Source organism: Zea mays, chromosome 7 (assembly GCF_902167145.1).
Source record: "Zea mays cultivar B73 chromosome 7, Zm-B73-REFERENCE-NAM-5.0, whole genome shotgun sequence".
Taxonomy (NCBI): Eukaryota; Viridiplantae; Streptophyta; class Magnoliopsida; order Poales; family Poaceae; genus Zea; species Zea mays.
In genome coordinates, this window is record NC_050102.1 from 153,950,452 (window position 1) to 153,967,572 (window position 17,121).

Sequence of the window (17,121 nt, forward strand, 5' to 3'; positions counted from 1 at the left end):
TGAGGATTCGGTGAAGATATAACCGGTTGATGGCGTAGCAGGCGGTGTTGACCGCTTCGGCCCAAAACCGGTCCGGAGTCTTGTACTCATCAAGCATGGTCCTTGCCATGTCCAAAAGAGTTCGATTCTTCCTCTCCACTACACCATTTTGTTGTGGCGTGTAGGGAGAAGAGAACTCATGCTTGATGCCCTCCTCCTCAAGGAAGCCTTCGATTTGAGAGTTCTTGAACTCCGTCCCGTTGTCGCTTCTTATTTTCTTGATCCTTAAGCCAAACTCATTTTGAGCCCGTCTCAAGAATCCTTTTAAGGTCTCTTGGGTTTGAGATTTTTCCTGTAAAAAGAACACCCAAGTGAAGCGAGAATAATCATCCACTATTGCAAGACAATACTTACTTCCGCCGATGCTTATGTAAGCAATCGGGCCAAATAAATCCATGTGGAGTAGCTCAAGCGGCCTGTCGGTCGTCATGATGTTCTTGTGTAGATGATGGGTGCCAACTTGCTTCCCGGCTTGGCATGCGCTACAAATCCTGTCTTTCTCAAAATGAACATTTGTTAGTCCTAAAATGTGCTCTCCCTTTAGAAGCTTATGAAGATTCTTCATCCCAACATGGGCTAGTCGGCGATGTCAGAGCCAACCCATGTTAGTCTTAGCAATCAAGCAAGTGTCGAGTTCAGCTCTATCAAAATCCACCAAGTATAGCTGACCCTCTAACACTCCCTTAAATGCTATTGAATCATCACTTCTTCTAAAGACAGTGACACCTACATCAGTGAATAGACAGTTGTAGCCCATTTGACATAATTGGGAAACAGAAAGCAAGTTGTAATCTAATGAATCAACAAGAAAAACGTTGGAAATAGAATGGTCAGGAGATATAGCAATTTTACCAAGACCTTTGACCAAACCTTGATTTCCATCCCCGAATGTGATTGCTCTTTGGGGATCTTGGTTTTTCTCATATGAGGAGAACATCCTTTTCTCCCCTGTCATGTGGTTTGTGCACCCGCTGTCGAGTATCCAACTTGAGCCCCCGGATGCATAAACCTACAAAACAAGTTTAGTTCTTGACTTTAGGTACCCAAACGGTTTTGGGTCCTTTGGCATTAGACACAAGAACTTTGGGTACCCAAACACAAGTCTTGGAGCCCTTGTGTTTGCCCCCAACAAACTTGGCAACGACCTTGCCGGATTTGTTAGTCAAAACATATGATGCATCAAAAGTCTTAAATGAAATGCTATGTTCATTTGATGCATTAGGAGTTTTCTTATTAGGCAACTTAGCACGGGTTGGTTGCCTAGAGCTAGATGTCTCACCCTTATACATGAAAGCATGATTAGGGCCAGAGTGAGACTTCCTAGAGTGAATTCTCCTAATTTTGCTCTCGGGATAACCGGCAGGGTACAAAATGTAACCCTCGTTATCCTGAGGCATGGGAGCCTTGCCCTTAACAAAATTTGACAATCTTTTAGGAGGGGCACTAAGTTTGACATTGTCTCCCCTTTGGTAGCCAATGCCATCCTTAATGCCAGGGCGTCTCCCATTATAAAGCATGCTACGAGCAAATTTAAATTTCTCATTTTCTAAGTTGTGCTCGGTAATTTTAGCATCTAGTTTTGCTATATGATCATTTTGTTGTTTAATTAAAGCCATATGATCATGAATAGCATCAATATCAACATTTCTACATCTAGTACAAATAGTGACATGCTCAATGGTAGATGTAGATGGTTTGCAAGAATTAAGTTCAACAATCTTAGCACGAAGTATATCATTTTTATCTCTAAGATCGGCAATTGTAACTTTGCAAACATCAAAATCTTTAGCCTTAGCAATCAAATTTTCATTCTCTAATCTAAGGCTAGCAAGAGAAATGTTTAATTCTTCAATCTTAGCAAGCAAATCATCATTATTACCTCTAGGATTGGGAATTAAAACATTACAAACATGAGAATCAACCTTAGCATTTAAACTAGCATTTTCATTTCTAAGGTTGTCAATCATCTCACGGCAAGTGCTTAGCTCACTAGACAATTTTTTACATTTTTCAACTTGTAGAGCGTAAGCATTTTTAACCTTAACATGTTTCTTGTTTTCTTTAATTAGATAATCCTCTTGGGAGTCCAAAAGGTCATCCTTTTCATGAATAGCACTAATCAATTCATTTAATTTTTCTTTTTGCTCCATGTTAAGATTGGCAAAGAGAACACGCAAGTTATCCTCCTCATCACTATTATTATCATCACTAGAAGACTCATATTTAGTGGAGGAGTTAGATTTAACCTTCTTTCGTTTGCCGTCCTTTGCCATGAGACACTTGTGGCCGACGTTGGGGAAGAGGAGTCCCTTGGTGACGGCGATGTTGGCGGCGTCCTCGTCGTCGGAGGAGTCGCTAGAGCTTTCGTCGGAGTCCCACTCCCGACAAACATGGGCATCGCCGCCCTTCTTCTTGTAGTATCTCTTCTTTTCTCTCCTCTTGCCCTTCTTGTCGTTATCCCCGTCACTGTCACTTGATAATGGACATTTAGCAATAAAGTGACCGGGCTTACCACACTTGTAGCAAACCTTCTTGGAGCGGGACTTGTAGTCTTTCCCTCTCCTTTGCTTGAGGATTTGGCGGAAGCTCTTGATGACGAGCGCCATTTCCTCATTGTCGAGCTTGGAGGCGTCTATTGGTTGTCGACTTGGTGTAGACTCCTCCTCCTTCTCCTCCGTTGCCTTGAATGCAACGGGTTGAGCTTCGGATGTGGTGGCATCATCAAGCTCGTTGATCTTCCTCGAGCCTTCGATCATGCATTCAAAACTCACAAAATTCCCGATAACTTCCTCGGGGGTCATTTTAGTATATCTAGGATTACCACGGATCAATTGAACTTGAGTAGGGTTAAGGAAAATAAGAGATCTTAGAATAACCTTAACCATCTCGTGGTCATCCCACTTTACGCTCCCGAGGTTGCGCACTTGATTCACCAAGGTCTTGAGCCGATTGTACATGTGTTGTGGCTCCTCCCCTTTGCGAAGTCAGAACCGACCGAGCTCCCCCTCGATCATTTCCCGTTTGGTGATCTTAGTGAGCTCGTCTCCCTCGTGCGCGGTTTTGAGCACATCCCAAATTTCCTTGGCGCTCTTCAACCCTTGTACTTTGTTATACTCCTCTCTACTTAGAGAGGCGAGGAGTATTGTTGTTGCTTGAGAGTTGAAGTGCTCGATTTGGGCCACCTCATCCTCATCATAGTTCTCATCCCCTACCGAAGGTACCTGTGCACCAAACTCAACAACATCCCATATACCTTTGTGGAGCGAGGTTAGATGAAATCGCATTAAATCGCTCCACCTAGCGTAATCTTCACCATCAAAAGTTGGTGGTTTGCCTAATGGGACGGAAAGTAAAGGTGTATGTTTGGAAATGCGAGGGTAGTGTAGGGGAATCTTACTATACTTCTTGCGCTCTTGGCGCTTAGAAGTGACGGAGGGCGCATCGGAGTCGGAGGTCGATGTTGATGAAGTGTCGGTCTCGTAGTAGACCACTTTCCTCATCCTCTTGTGCTTGTCGCTTTTCCGATGCGGCTTGTGGGAAGAAGATTTTTCCTTCTTCTCTTTGTGGTGAGAAGAGGAAGACTTTTTCTCCTTCCGTTTGGAGGAGTCCTTCTTCTTCTCCTTCCCCTTGGTGCGGGACTCTTCCGATGAAGTGCTCCCGTGGCTTGTAGTGGGCTTTTCGCCGGTCTCCATTTCCTTCTTGGCGTGATCTCCCGACATCACTTCGAGCGGTTAGGCTCTAATGAAGCACCGGGCTCCGATACCAATTGAAAGTCGCCTAGAGGGGGGGTGAATAGGGCGAAACTGAAATTTACAAATATAAACACAACTACAAGCCGGGTTAGCGTTAGAAATAAAATCGAGTCCGCGAGAGCGGGCGCAAAACAAATCGTAAGCGAATAAACAAGTGAGACACGCGGATTTGTTTTACCGAGGTTCGGTTCTCGCAAACCTACTCCCCGTTGAGGAGGCCACAAAGGCCGGGTCTCTTTCAACCCTTCCCTCTCTCAAACGGTCCCTCGGACCGAGTGAGCTTTTCTTCTTCTCAATCAAACGGGAACAAAACTTCCCCACAAGGGCCACCACACAATTGGTGCCTCTTGCCTTGGTTACAATTGAGTTTTGAACACAAGAACAAGTGAGAAAGAAAGAAAGCGATCCAAGCGCAAGGGCTCAAAAGAACACGGCAAATCTCTCTTGCTAGTCACTAAAGGCTTGAGTGGAATTGGAGAGGATTTGATCTCTTTTGGTGTGTCTAGAATTGAATGCAAGAGCTCTTGTAGTAGTTGAGAGGTGGAAAACTTGGATGCAATGAATGGTGGGGTGGTTGGGGTATTTATAGCCCCAACCACCAAACTTGACCGTTGGCAGGGTTGTCTGTTCGATGGCGCACCGGACAGTCCGGTGCACACCGGACAGTCCGGTGCCCCCTGCCACGTCATCACTGCCGTTGGATTCTGACCGTTGGAGCTTCTGACATGTGGGCCCTCCAGGGTGTCCGGTGCACACCGGACATCTACTGTTCCTTGTCCGGTGTGCCAGTATGGGCACGCCTGCCATCTGCGCGCGCTGCGCGCGCATTTATTGCACCGCAGAGAGCCGTTGGCGCGGAGGTAGCCGTTGCTCCGGAGTCGCACCGGACAGTCCGATGCACACCGGACAGTCCGGTGATTTTTAGCGGACTAGCCGTTGGCGATTCCCGAAGCTGGCGAGTTCCTGAGGCCGCTCCTCCTTGGCGCACCGGACACTGTCCGGTGTACACCGGACAGTCCGGTGAATTATAGCGCGAGTGCCTCCGGAAATTCCCGAAGGTGGCGAGTTTGAGTCTGAGTCCCCCTGGTGCACCGGACATGTCCGGTGGCTCACCGGACAGTCCGGTGTGCCAGACCAGGGGTGCCTTCGGTTGCCCCTTTGCTCCTTTGTTGAATCCAAAACTTGGTCTTTTTATTGGCTGAGTGTGAACCTTTTACACCTGTATAATCTATACACTTGGGCAAACTAGTTAGTCCAATTATTTGTGTTGGTCAATTCAACCACCAAAATTAATTAGGGATTAGGTGTAAGCCTAATTCCCTTTCAGAATGCAATCCCAACCAATATGAGTGAGAGAGAGGGAGAGGAAAGGCTCCAATATGCTCACAAGTGTTCCAAATGGCCTCCTTAACCTTTTTAACCCGGGCAACACAAGTATATATAGCCCCCTCTCCAAAACTAGCCGTTATAGGCCAATTGCCCCTTTTTTACGCACAAGCGGACGCTCTGCAATTCAAACCCAGACCGTCTGCACAAGAATCCCAACGGCTATAAACAACTATAAAAATGTTAGAGCATTCAAAAATGACTTGTGGACGGTCTGCCCCTCAAGGCCGGACGGTCCACGATACATAAAACCGAGCCAAACCGAAGTTTTGCTGACTCTGCACATTTGCTGAAATTTGTACTATGGATGGTCCGCACCTAGACCCCGGATGGTCCGCAATACAAAATATTTGTACTGAGGATGGTCCGCACTCAGGCCCCGGATGGTCCGCGGTTCAAAAATGAAAACCAAAACAGAACTTCCCGAGTTCTGTCCAAACACTAGTCCTTCAACTGCGGACAGTCTGCCACCGAGGACCAGACGATCTGCAGTACAAAAACTTTGCGAAACACAGAAACTCCTCGTTTCTGCCCATCACCTCAAGTTAGACCTATGGATGGTCTGCCATGCTGGCCCGGACGGTCCGCAGTACCTCAATTCAGCGCATATTCAAAAATCGCTTTTGAATGAGTTTTATTTCAAAAATCAAAGCGTTGTTAGCCCACATGCAGATGGATCAACTATATATTCTATGAGGCACTAAGAATCTCATCAAGAAGACATTATTGACCCCTCTTGATAGTACGACTATCTAGCCTACTAATCTGGTCAATATTCTTCTCTAAACACCTTTTGACCGGCAAAAGAAAAAACCTATCTTTTACCTTTGCCTTGACTATTCAATTCCATCTTCCTTAAATGATGTACAATGGTCATCCATAAGTGTAGCCAACCATGCTATCTTTTACCATTTGTCCGTAGCATGAAGTTCTTCCATCATCATCAAGCCACTTGATCAATAGCCTAGATCAACACATGGCTTGATAACACTATAATGATATGATCCACTCCATGTTATCACATGGCCTTCTTGGTTCATCAATCTCAACATAGCTTGCTCTTCACCGTTGCTTTATGTCCATTGGTGCCAAGTCCTTGCTCTTGCTTCACTGCCACGCAGTCCCTCAGACACGAGCCTCTAACTTGCCCTTCACACTAGCCACTCGGTCCATTGAAGTCAAGCCATATCTCTTGATCTTCTCCATATAGCCACATGACACCATGTCATGTCTTCATATGCAATGAGCTCCTTTATCACACTAGTTGAGCATCTCAATATCACCAAGCCACATCACCACCGTGGTTTAAATAGCTCACACTAGTGTACCTGTGGACTAACCACATGTGTATATCAACATAAACACTTTTTGGTCCACCTAAGTTATCAATCAATTACCAAAATCAAATAGGGTCTCACAACCTCCCCCACGTGCGTTAATCAAACTCCTGGTCCAACAACCAAGCTTCCGCGTGGGACGTAAGCCATAAATTGTGGTTCTGTTTTTTTTGCGTAAATAGCGTAAATAGTCCACGGAAATAGTGTAAATAGTTCACAGAGATAGTATAAAAACCCTGTGCAGCCACTAGACCACGTGCACATGCGCAGGTGCATGCATGCAGATTTTATTCTTATGGTAGATCCAATAATTATGGCAGATCGTGGGAGTTTTCATTGCATGTATGTAAATTTCGGATGACATTTTCGTTTGCATTGCATGCATGTAAAACTTGGATGGCTTCATAAATATAGGATCGCTCCAACAACCATGCAACTAGACTCGTTAGAACTAGTTTATGATATTTGCTGATACTAATTATGCTACATGGTGTAGGTATTTATGCAATTTGGTGCACTGCGTAAAAATCAGTTTCCTACTGCATGCACATAAATTTAGGATGACACGAATATGCGATGAATGGAAATTGATTGGCATGCATGGAAACAATAAAATCTTATTTTAAATGCTACATTTTCCTCCATGAATATAGGATCGCTCTAACAGCCATGCAACGAGACTCATTGCAACCAGTTTATGATATATATCGATACTAATTATGCTACATGGTCTTGGTATTTATGCAATACAAAACGCTACATAAAAAACTGCCACGTGGTACACTGGAAGACGCATCTCCAGATTCGAGCGTAAAAACCTTAAGTTTTGAGCGTAAAACCACTCAGTTATGTGCATAAATATCGAGTCATGTGAGAGAGGTTGATAACTCTGGTGCGTTGTATTCACGATCCTATTTTTATGGTAGATTCAAAAAATTATGGGAGTTGAAACCATGCGGTTTTTATTTTTATGCAGATTCAAAAATTATGGCAGATCGTGGTAGTTTCATTGCATGCGCTAAAATTTTGGATGATATTTTCGTTTCCACTGCACGCATGCAAAAAATAGGATGACATGGTTCACGCATAGCATAATTTCTTATACAAAGTCGCATAAATATAAACATCGTATAACATAATTGATAAAAAAACCTAATATCATTTCAACTAACAGCTCCCGCGGGAATTACGGACAATTTTATGGCAACATAAAATCGTATTCATCGTCATAAAAATCATCACTAGAATGCATAAATAGTGTAAGTAGCAGTCATAAAACATAATCATCGATTACATAAACATGGATATGATAGTTCGTCGCCAGAGGACGATTCCAAGGTCGATAGATCAAAGGACGCCGCCGAAGCCACCGGATCAGAGGAGTTGGTCATCGAAGGACGCCAGAGCCACCCACGCCTCGCTCGGCCGTCGGAGCGACCCGCATCTCCCGTGGCCACCGCCGCCGCTGCTGACGCCTACCGCGCCTCATGCAACCGTCGTTGCCACCGGACCTGGGGTGCGTCGTCGCCGCTCGTCCGCTTCGGGAGCGCCGTCGCCGCTTGCCCGGTTGCCTCGAGAGCGCCGCTGTCGGTCGATCTTTGTGGAGCGCCATTGGCCCCCGGGATCGCCGCCACTCGCACGACCGAGGGAACCGTTGCCGCCGATCGCATGCCCTAGAAACCAGTGGCGAAGCTAGAGCAAAATTGAGGAGGGTGCAATTACCTTATGGATGCATAAACATCATGTGAAGGGGGTGCATATAAGGTGAAAATTTGATCATTATAACTAGTTCTGTATTTTTTAGGGGGTGCATCTGCACCCCCTAAATTGAATATAGGTTCGCCCCTGCTAGAAACCGCCGCCGCCCGTTAAAACCTAATCCTTGGTGGCCTAGAGATATTTTTATAGTCACCTGAACCTTGTTCGGCTGAACCGGATGACACCATTGGACTAGTGCTTACTCTAGTAATTGAAAGCCCAATACTTTATCACCAGTTAACCAACTAATCCTGGCGTTGGTTGTTGCTAAGTAACTGCAGCTGCTGTTCCCGTGATGTGAATCATCATATCCTCAGGCCGAAGCATATAACAAATTAATGCAGTTTTTCTGATGCTGAAGTAATGTCAATTTCATATTACTGAGGCTCTCTCCAACCGTTTACCTATTCTCGTCTCCTATTTTAAACTTCTCACTATAAACAACGTTTTATACGACCATATAAACGATCTGCTCCTCCAGCTGGCCATAAGCCTAAGTTGGTAGTCGGTAGGACTATATACAAAATGGTGGAGTTTTTGCTCCATTTCTGGATGGTCTCTATATTTACGACTGCCTGTGCTCTTCAACTCCCTAGCATTTCCCGCTCTGGTCTTACAAATGTATTTGTACGTCTATCCGATCCATCTTGCATGGACAATTGTATTTTAAAGGGATGTACGGTTTATATGAACTAATTTTATAGTTTCTAAGTTGTTAAACACAGAGACTAAAAGAGAGATTATCTTTATTTTAGTCTCTGTGTTTGGCAATTTAGGGACTAAAATGAATGGACTAAAAATTATTTCCTAGAAACCAAACACCCCCTAAAACAGATTAACCTATACTTAAAACTTGAAGGTTTACACGCCCAATAATGCCTGGACTGTCAACGCTTGGATTTGCCGTTCGAGCTATCATGAGGTCATTCTGCAACATGGAACCAGCAGCCGTGAAAGGTATCTCCTGCCGGTTCCTGCACCATGTCTACCCCGGGGAAACTCTGGTTACTGAGATGTGGCTTGAAGGACAGAGGTAATGCCGTGCTTCTATGAATGCAGTGAGTTCATGTTTTTGATTCGGTAGAGCTCGACGAATACGGTCCATGTTTTTTTTTCAGCCGAAGGGTGTACTACAGAACTAAGGCGAAAGAGCGTGGTCGAGCTGTGCTCTCAGGATACGTGTTACTCCGAAACGTGTCTTCACCACTGTAAAACATGTAAAGATGAAAGAAGTGTATCCTGTGCTCTCAGTCCCAGCAGTGTCATCTCAAGAAAGGAACTGCAACAACGTCGTCTCAACAGTTGACGGCGAAGGGACAAGGCAATTTTCTTCTCAGCTGGTGGTTTACCATGATTTATTGTCGAGTGGTATATGAACCCAAATCTCTGGGCTGAGTGGGCTGCAGATTGCCGATTGTGGATTTGTAAAATCCCGTGTGCCTGCCTGCCTATCCATGCATTCCTCGTGCCGCAGTCATGCTACCAGTGGGCTAACGTTTACAGTGAATTCATTATCGATGTTCTCACACACAAGGCAGCCCCTGCACTATAGAACTTCAGGAAGACGCCTTTTACGTTGTCTGGTTCCCTGTTTTACAATACGCTGCCTAATGCCTATATAGCATAGGCATGGAGGTGGTTGCGGAAGCAGGACCGCGTGTACAACACTACTGTAGTTCTCTCAGTGCCTCCTTGGTCATTCTCCAACCTCCATGCTCGTCTCCTGCTGGTCTGGTCATGTCGTGCCGGCGGGCTTTTGGTTTTGGGGAGACAGACAAACAGCCTCCCGGTCATCTAGTGGCACACAGGACCCCTACAGGGCACTGTACTGCAGAGGGAGGGTAGGTAGAGCCGTGGAGGTGACGGTACGTACGTCGTCGCCTTCCCTAGCTCCTACGTCGACCTCTTCCGCGTGTGGTGTGGTGGTGTGTGTACTCATTGGTGGATACTGGATACCACAGCCCAAAGTAAAGCGGAAGGTGCTCTCCTCCTCCCGATCGAGCCCGTGCATGGTCCTGTCCATGGGGGGAGGCCGGTTGTGGTCGCCGCAAGGCAAATTATTGGGGGGGGGGGGGCAAAGGAAGGTTCCAATCGGCGGCAGCGGGTGGGTTTGACACATCAGACGCGCCAAATCCCGGAGACGAAGACGACGACACCCCAACCCATCAGGTAGCTAGCCGCGCCCGTGCCCGTGCCCGCGTACGTACTTGGATTATGCGTTTAGTTAGTTTAGGCTGGTGTTAATCATAAGCCGGTGGCCGGTGGGTGCGCACACGTGATCACACGCTCGGATCGCTCCATCGGTCAATACCACTGCTGCTCTCCGCCATCGGCTACGGCAATGATGCCTGCCGGTGGCATGGCTGATGGCTCGTGGTGGCCATGGCGTCGCCGCTAATATAATTGTAATTCTAGAAGCAGAAATCACGCATCAGCGCCATCATTTCGTGGCGCCGCGCGACGACGCCCGCTTCCTTTTTCGTCACATCCCAATCCATACCACTTTTTCTACTGCAGGCTGCAGCTATAGCGTGCACTAGTCCTTGTGTAATGAGTGCACGGTACGGTGCGTGCTTGTTCTGTGTGTTTTGTGCATGGCCAGGCCACGCCACTCACCACTGTTGGATGGGTGCATATCATTGCGCGCAGGCCCCGGCTCGCATCCCGAGGCCCTACACTACACCTACTGTGGTGGGGACTGGGGATCATCGCTGTTCTCGTCGGCTGTGCGCGAGGATGGTAGGTAAGGTACTAATAGACAGTTAGACACACAATGTCATACTCACTCAATAAAAAATGTCCTATAATCATACTTATTATCCATTATAGGTACTACAAAATTTCGCTATACTTATACCCACCATAAATAACGGGTAGCAATCGAATATCCATACCCACTAACATTATAGTATACATGATCATTTGAATAGTAAAAGTAAGTACCAAACATAAAATGTTGAAACCAGATACCTCATTAATATTGAAAGATGCTAAAATGATATATTAATTTTGTACCACAAATTCATTGAACCCAACGTATTTTTATTATAATGCTAACAACATTAAATATTAAATTAATACATCATAGAAGCCTATGCATGAGAAAGAACAAGCTCTTTAATTTAGACCTAATTGTTAGCGGGTTTCTTATCAGGTTGTCGATATGGGGCAAGAGAGAACATATACCCATACTCATCATACCTGGTGGGTATAACAAATGACCTAAAATACTTATGGATATCAAAATTCGCCATACTTGTGTCTAATATGTTTTTTACTCATCAGCTATCGGTACCTATTGTCATGCCTACCGTAACCATGTGTCTTCATCTAGCAATACGCACTGCTGGCTACTGCTAGATAGTATACAACTACACATACATACATGCACATGCTTTGTTTTCACGGTTCCTCCGTTCGGCCGTTCCTGCCCGTGGGCCGTGGCCGGCTGGCCGCCTCGTCCCGTCGTCGGCCCCTCCTGCGTTTTAAACCCCGGCCGGCCCGTTCCCCGCCTCAAGATTTTTACCGATAGGGCTTCATTCCACCACTAGCAGTATACGTACGCGGTACGTACACATTTGCTACCTGCGTGTGACCGTGTCGTTGGCCGCAGCAGCACGAGAACCACAACTGCAGCGTTATCAGCTGACATGCGCACATTCTACGAGACGATTAGTTTCAGAGAGACGGAGAGTCCAAAACAAGCATGAGAATTAACGCCGTGCTTAATTTCTGGAGCACCCCAAAAAAATCGAAGCAGGCAGTACGGGGTAGTTAAAGGTCTTCCCTCTTCCGGTCAAAGCCGGTCAAGAGGCAACAATAATGATGAGTGAAGCCGACACGCGGGCCCGCGCCTTCCTTGTCACGCGCGACCGTGGCCCCACCCACCACCACCAAGCACCCCCGCGGTGACGGCTGACGCGCGTGCCCACCTCACCTGACGCCTGCTGCCTGCTGGTGGTCCCTCTCGTCAGCTTCTGACCCCGTGTGGGTGTGCCCCGTCCGCTTTTTGCCGGCTCGCGCCAACGCCCACCAAACCAAAACAAAACCCATCTTTGTGGAACATATATATGCCGGTTGTCAATCAGGTCAAGATTAGTATTCACTAAATACTAATAGCATATCACAGTTGTTTCTTTCCACAATTTTAGAATCAAAAGTGGCTGAGCGTGTGCTGTTGTTGGATGGTACCACGAGACTGCGCAAAATCTCTTTGGTTCGAGAACAAACCGACCAAGTTCAAGCCAAACTCTAGTGCTGACATGACCCAACAACAAATACCTAAGCAGCTGCTCGACACAGTACGTACGTACTGCTGGTGCTGGTGCCGGTGCCCGTGCGAAAGCGAGGAGCGAGCAGACACCTGTACAAAAGAAATACAGGCAGGAATACCAGGGGCGGAATACCAACAAGCGGCGGTTTATATACATACGCCACCAGCATCTTTAACACCACCGCTGCGCTAATCCGCCATTCAAACGAGATTAGCACAAAAAAAAAACAATAAACAAACAGAGGAAGCAGCGCAGTCGGAGGCAGTGAGGTGAGCTCGCCCTCCTGCTCCTGCTCCTGCTCCCGCAGCTGCGCTGTGCTGCCATCGCTTTCCCCTCCTCCCAGTCCCACCCCCAGATTCGCATGCGCGCTTCCCTCTCCACCGCCACAGGCACAGCGTCAGCGCCTAGCTTAGCCAGCTCGCCGCCGCAATGGCGACCGCGTCGGAGGACGAGGCCGCCTCGGACCGCTGCAGCGGCAGCTACAGCCCCAGCGCCGATGTCAGCGAGTCCGAGACCTCCAGCGACTGCTCCGCGCCCACCACCCGCCGCTTCGCCTCCTCTTCCTCCGCCTCCGCCTCCGCCTCCGCCACCGTCTCCCGCCGCCTCGCGTCCTCCTCCTCGTCGCTGCCCACCCCGGCATCGGCCGCCGCCTTCTACCTCTCCAAGCCACCCTCCTCCGACCTCTCCGGTAAGCGGGCCTCCTCCTCCGCCTTTTGCTTGGATCTCACTCCAAAACCCTCCTCTTGTTCTTTCCCCTCACAGCAAGTTCCTATCCTTGCCCGTGCGCTTCTGTGGCGCCAGAGATCGACATGATGAAGGAGCGCTTCGCCAAACTCCTGCTCGGCGAGGACATGTCCGGCAGCGGCAAGGGCGTCTGCACCGCGCTCGCCATCTCCAACGCCATCACCAACCTCTCCGGTACGCTCGAGCCGCCGTGCTACTCCACCCGCATTGCCCGGATTTCTGATGGTTTCCCTGTCCAGCCACCGTGTTCGGCGAGCTGTGGAGGCTGGAGCCGCTCGCGAAGGCGAGGAAGGCGATGTGGACGCGGGAGATGGAGTGGTTGCTCTCCGTCTCCGACTCCATCGTCGAGCTCACCCCCTCCATCCAGGAGCTCCCCGAAGGCGGCGGCCAGTTCGAGGTCATGGTCCCGCGCCCGCGCACCGACCTCTACATGAACCTCCCCGCGCTCAAGAAACTCGACGCCATGCTCCTCGCCATGATTGACGGGTTCAAGGGGACGGAGTTCTGGTACGTGGACAGGGGGGTTATGGTCGAAGACAGCGGGGGGCCATTCCCGTCCTCCTCCTCGTCATCGTCTTGTGGCCGGCCGTCGGTGCGGCAGGAGGAGAAGTGGTGGTTGCCCTGCCCACGAGTGCCACCCAAGGGGCTGTCCGAGGATTCGAGGAGGAAGCTGCAGCAAAGCAGGGATTGTGCAAACCAGATACTGAAAGCAGCCATGGCGATTAACAGCGATGTGCTCGCAGAGATGGAAATCCCCGAAATGTACCTGGAGACACTGCCCAAGGTAAAATACTTACAGCTACGGATTCACTGGTACCAGCTACTTATATGATATATCTCTTGCTATCCATGTGGTGTGCTTGCTACATTGTACTTAAATCCATGGTTATGAAACGACCAATTGTATAAAATCCCGGTGAAAGGGACCACTCACTTTTTATCATATACGCTTGTAAATGTAGAGCTCAGTTAATGTATTTTAGTACAGTTTGTCGAGTGAAGGTACTGAGCATCATTTATGGCAATGTTCTTTTTTTTTGCAGCAAGTGTTGTCACCAATTCTAGGTTCTAACCCATTTTGTTTCCAACGCAAGCCCGCGGGCCGTGGTACCTCTAGTTATTAGTGTCATGAGGAATTAAATGATGACTGGAATACGATATGGAAAAAGCTGAAGAAACCATCATGTTGTGCAGGATTTTATATGCTTCTTTTTCGAAAGCCTGAATGTTTCTAGTCTAATCACTTTGTTCTTGGTATGGAAAAAGCTAAGGGAACGTATCATGTGCTCATGGAGCTCTTGTGCTCATATGAGCACTTTAAATCTGGTGTCTTCGTTTCTCATCCAAGTGTGAATAGACATTTCCTAGTTTCTTTTATGTGACACCCTTGTTGCGCCGCGCCGCCTGTCTCTTCTGTGTGCCACTGCTGCCCTCACCCCCTGGATGAGAAATGAAGGCACTAGATTTAAAGTGCTCATATGAGCACAAGTGCTCCATGAGCACAGGATACGTTCCCAAAAGCTAATTCTTGTGTCATTAGATATACTCTCATATGCTAGTACTTTTAATTTCCTAGGCCAACTTGGTTCAGTGCATATTGCAGTTCCATAAAGATGTTTAATTAGCATTCCCTAAATGAAAGATGAGTATGTCAGTTATAAAGTCAAGGTCTTGCAGAACTGCAGAGAATTAGGTGAACACATATTTGCCTTACTAGCTGTGCAAGTTCTGTTATGAATGAGTTTAGCATTTGTAGTATTGTCACTGCATGTATCAAGGCATTTCTTTCCCTCTTTGTCGGTACTAGGGCGTACCTGCCATGCAAAACAAATGTCAGTTCTGCATTTTCTCGCTCAAGCATGTGACTGCTCGTGTCAGTTCTTGTAGTAGCTTGTGTTCTTTTGAAGGTACAATTCTCTTTATAATCCATCCATGTAACTGAATGTGAATGTGTATATTAAACCTATAGATCAAGCATGTGACTGCTCTCCTCAGTTCTTCAAGTCACTGTTGGCATCCCCACTCTGTTTTTGTCCGCGAATAGTGCATAGTTTTCTTTGGTCCAACATAGCTTGTCTCCAGTAATACAGGAGTGGATGTGGATATTTTTGTAGTGATTGACCCAGTCTAATATCTTATCTTTCTTGCAGAGTGGTAAATCTTGCTTGGGTGAGATAATTTACCGATACATAACAGCTGAGCAGTTCTCACCAGAATGTCTACTGGATTGCTTGGATCTATCATCGGAACACCACACACTCGAAGTGGCAAACAGAATAGAAGCTGCCATCCATGTTTGGAAACTGAAAGGCCAAAAAAATTCGACACCTCAAGCCAGATCAAAGAAATCTTGGGGTGGAAAAGTGAAGGGTCTTGTCGGAGATAAGGAAAAGAGCCACACTTTGTCTGAAAGAGCTAATGGTCTATTGCAGAGCCTAAGATTGAGATATCCTGGTCTGCCACAAACCTCCCTTGACATGAACAAGATCCAGTATAACAAGGTAAAGCCTGTGCAAAGACAAGTAACCACCTACTTATTCTGGCCAAAACACAATTGATAAAGTCTTTTTCTTTCAATTACACAAATCATAATATTCACTTTGTTTCTTTGAAAATTTCCCAGGATGTTGGGCAGTCCATACTTGAAAGTTACTCAAGGGTTCTGGAGAGCTTGGCATTTAACATAATTGCAAGAATTGATGATGTGATATATGTTGATGATGCTACAAAGAAATCTGCTGCTGCCGAGTCTGTTTCGATCTTCAATCGTGGCACCGGTGTGCCAATTCAGAAGAGGATCTCTCTAAGCCCATTCTCTATTCAGAATACGCCATATGCCTCTCCATTCGCAACACCCACTTTCTGCTCCTCCACCCCAGTTACATGCAGCCCTGGAAGAGTACAGCCCCCGTTAAACAAAACCAATCTAGGAAGGCCAGAAATCAAGGTCGAGAAGCTTTTTTCTGGTGATCTAGAGAAGGTCTGGACATATGCTGGAAACCTGAGCGCTAGGAAAGACGCTGGCGATGCTCCCGAGAGAGACTGATGGGCGATGGAGGAAGGTAGACTTGTTATGGAAACATTATCGCTATTTAGCAGCGTACTCGTTCGTGTTTATACTGCGAGGCTGGGTTCATCAGCAAGTGACTGAATTCCTCCTGCTGCTGCTGCTGCTGCTGCTTTTTGTCGCTGAAGGTGTTGGTCTGCTGCCTGTTAGTTTTTGTATATGCATGTTAATGAATTTGATCTGGCCCTCTTTAATGCTCACTACTATTGTACTGAGAGTTGCTGACCACATCTGAGCAGACCCAGTTTCCTCCGGTTCATCTGCCAGTGAGCTCTGCACAGCAGTCGACTGCAGAAAGGCGATCCAGATGAGATCTAGATGAGAACTAGATGTGTCAAATGATAAAACGGTACGACATTTGTATATTGCGGGTAATCAATCCAATTGACAAATCGTCAGATCTTTTCTCTCTTTGCTCTGTACTGTACTATGACTACTATCGAGGGCTTGAATGAACCTCTAGAGATAATTGTTAACGGCTCAAATTGGCTGTAGCTGTTTTAAACGCACTAGCTAAATTGTTAGTTCGATCTATCATCTATGAGGCCATTCCCAATAAAAGTTGCATTGCACGTTTCTAAAAGTGACACATCAGCTTATCTATAAAACCGTATATCCTGAGTTTCATCTGGATGAAATCCTCTCTCCTATAAAACTCTCTCCGCCTCTCTTATCGTAAATACTGTGTTATGTCATCAAATATTGTGATGTGTCATCTCATTTGATGATAATTTAATGAGAATAAAACTATAATGAAACTCCAA

The 17,121-nt window shown here is 46.8% G+C and overlaps 2 protein-coding genes across 3 annotated transcripts in view; both read left to right on the forward strand.

The window, feature by feature from the left end:
* LOC103633156 (enoyl-CoA hydratase 2, peroxisomal) overlaps nt 1-9,882 on the forward strand; it is a 45,468-nt gene extending 35,586 nt beyond the window's left edge. The window contains exons 10-11 of the mRNA XM_008654836.4: nt 9,132-9,305; nt 9,391-9,882. Coding sequence (XP_008653058.1) covers nt 9,132-9,305; nt 9,391-9,484 — 268 coding nt within the window. The 3' untranslated portion in view covers nt 9,485-9,882. The remainder of the gene's footprint in view (nt 1-9,131; nt 9,306-9,390) is intronic.
* A 2,850-nt stretch (nt 9,883-12,732) lies between these two features.
* Nucleotides 12,733-16,869, forward strand: LOC100194277 (uncharacterized). Of its 2 annotated transcripts, none has more exons than XM_008652734.4 (5): nt 12,733-13,234; nt 13,309-13,464; nt 13,530-14,074; nt 15,441-15,791; nt 15,914-16,869. In XM_008652734.4, exons 1-5 carry the CDS (start codon nt 12,976-12,978, stop codon nt 16,334-16,336), a joined length of 1,734 nt encoding a protein of 577 aa, XP_008650956.1. In that variant the 5' UTR covers nt 12,733-12,975; the 3' UTR covers nt 16,337-16,869. The 2 variants fall into 2 exon arrangements, with proteins under 2 accessions (XP_008650956.1, NP_001132788.1); NM_001139316.1 differs by having other exon boundaries at nt 12,794-13,234; nt 13,348-13,464; nt 15,914-16,754.
* Nucleotides 16,870-17,121: the final 252 nt, after the last annotated feature.

Excerpts from the sequence above, each read along its gene's own strand:
- LOC100194277 (XM_008652734.4), top strand. The coding sequence starts at position 12,976 with ATGGCGACCGCGTCGGAGGACGAGGCCGCCTCGGACCGCTGCAGCGGC. Across the intron at positions 13,465-13,529 it reads CGCCATCACCAACCTCTCCG|CCACCGTGTTCGGCGAGCTG; the intron begins GTACGCTCGAGC and ends TTCCCTGTCCAG. Across the intron at positions 14,075-15,440 it reads ACCTGGAGACACTGCCCAAG|AGTGGTAAATCTTGCTTGGG; the intron begins GTAAAATACTTA and ends TCTTTCTTGCAG.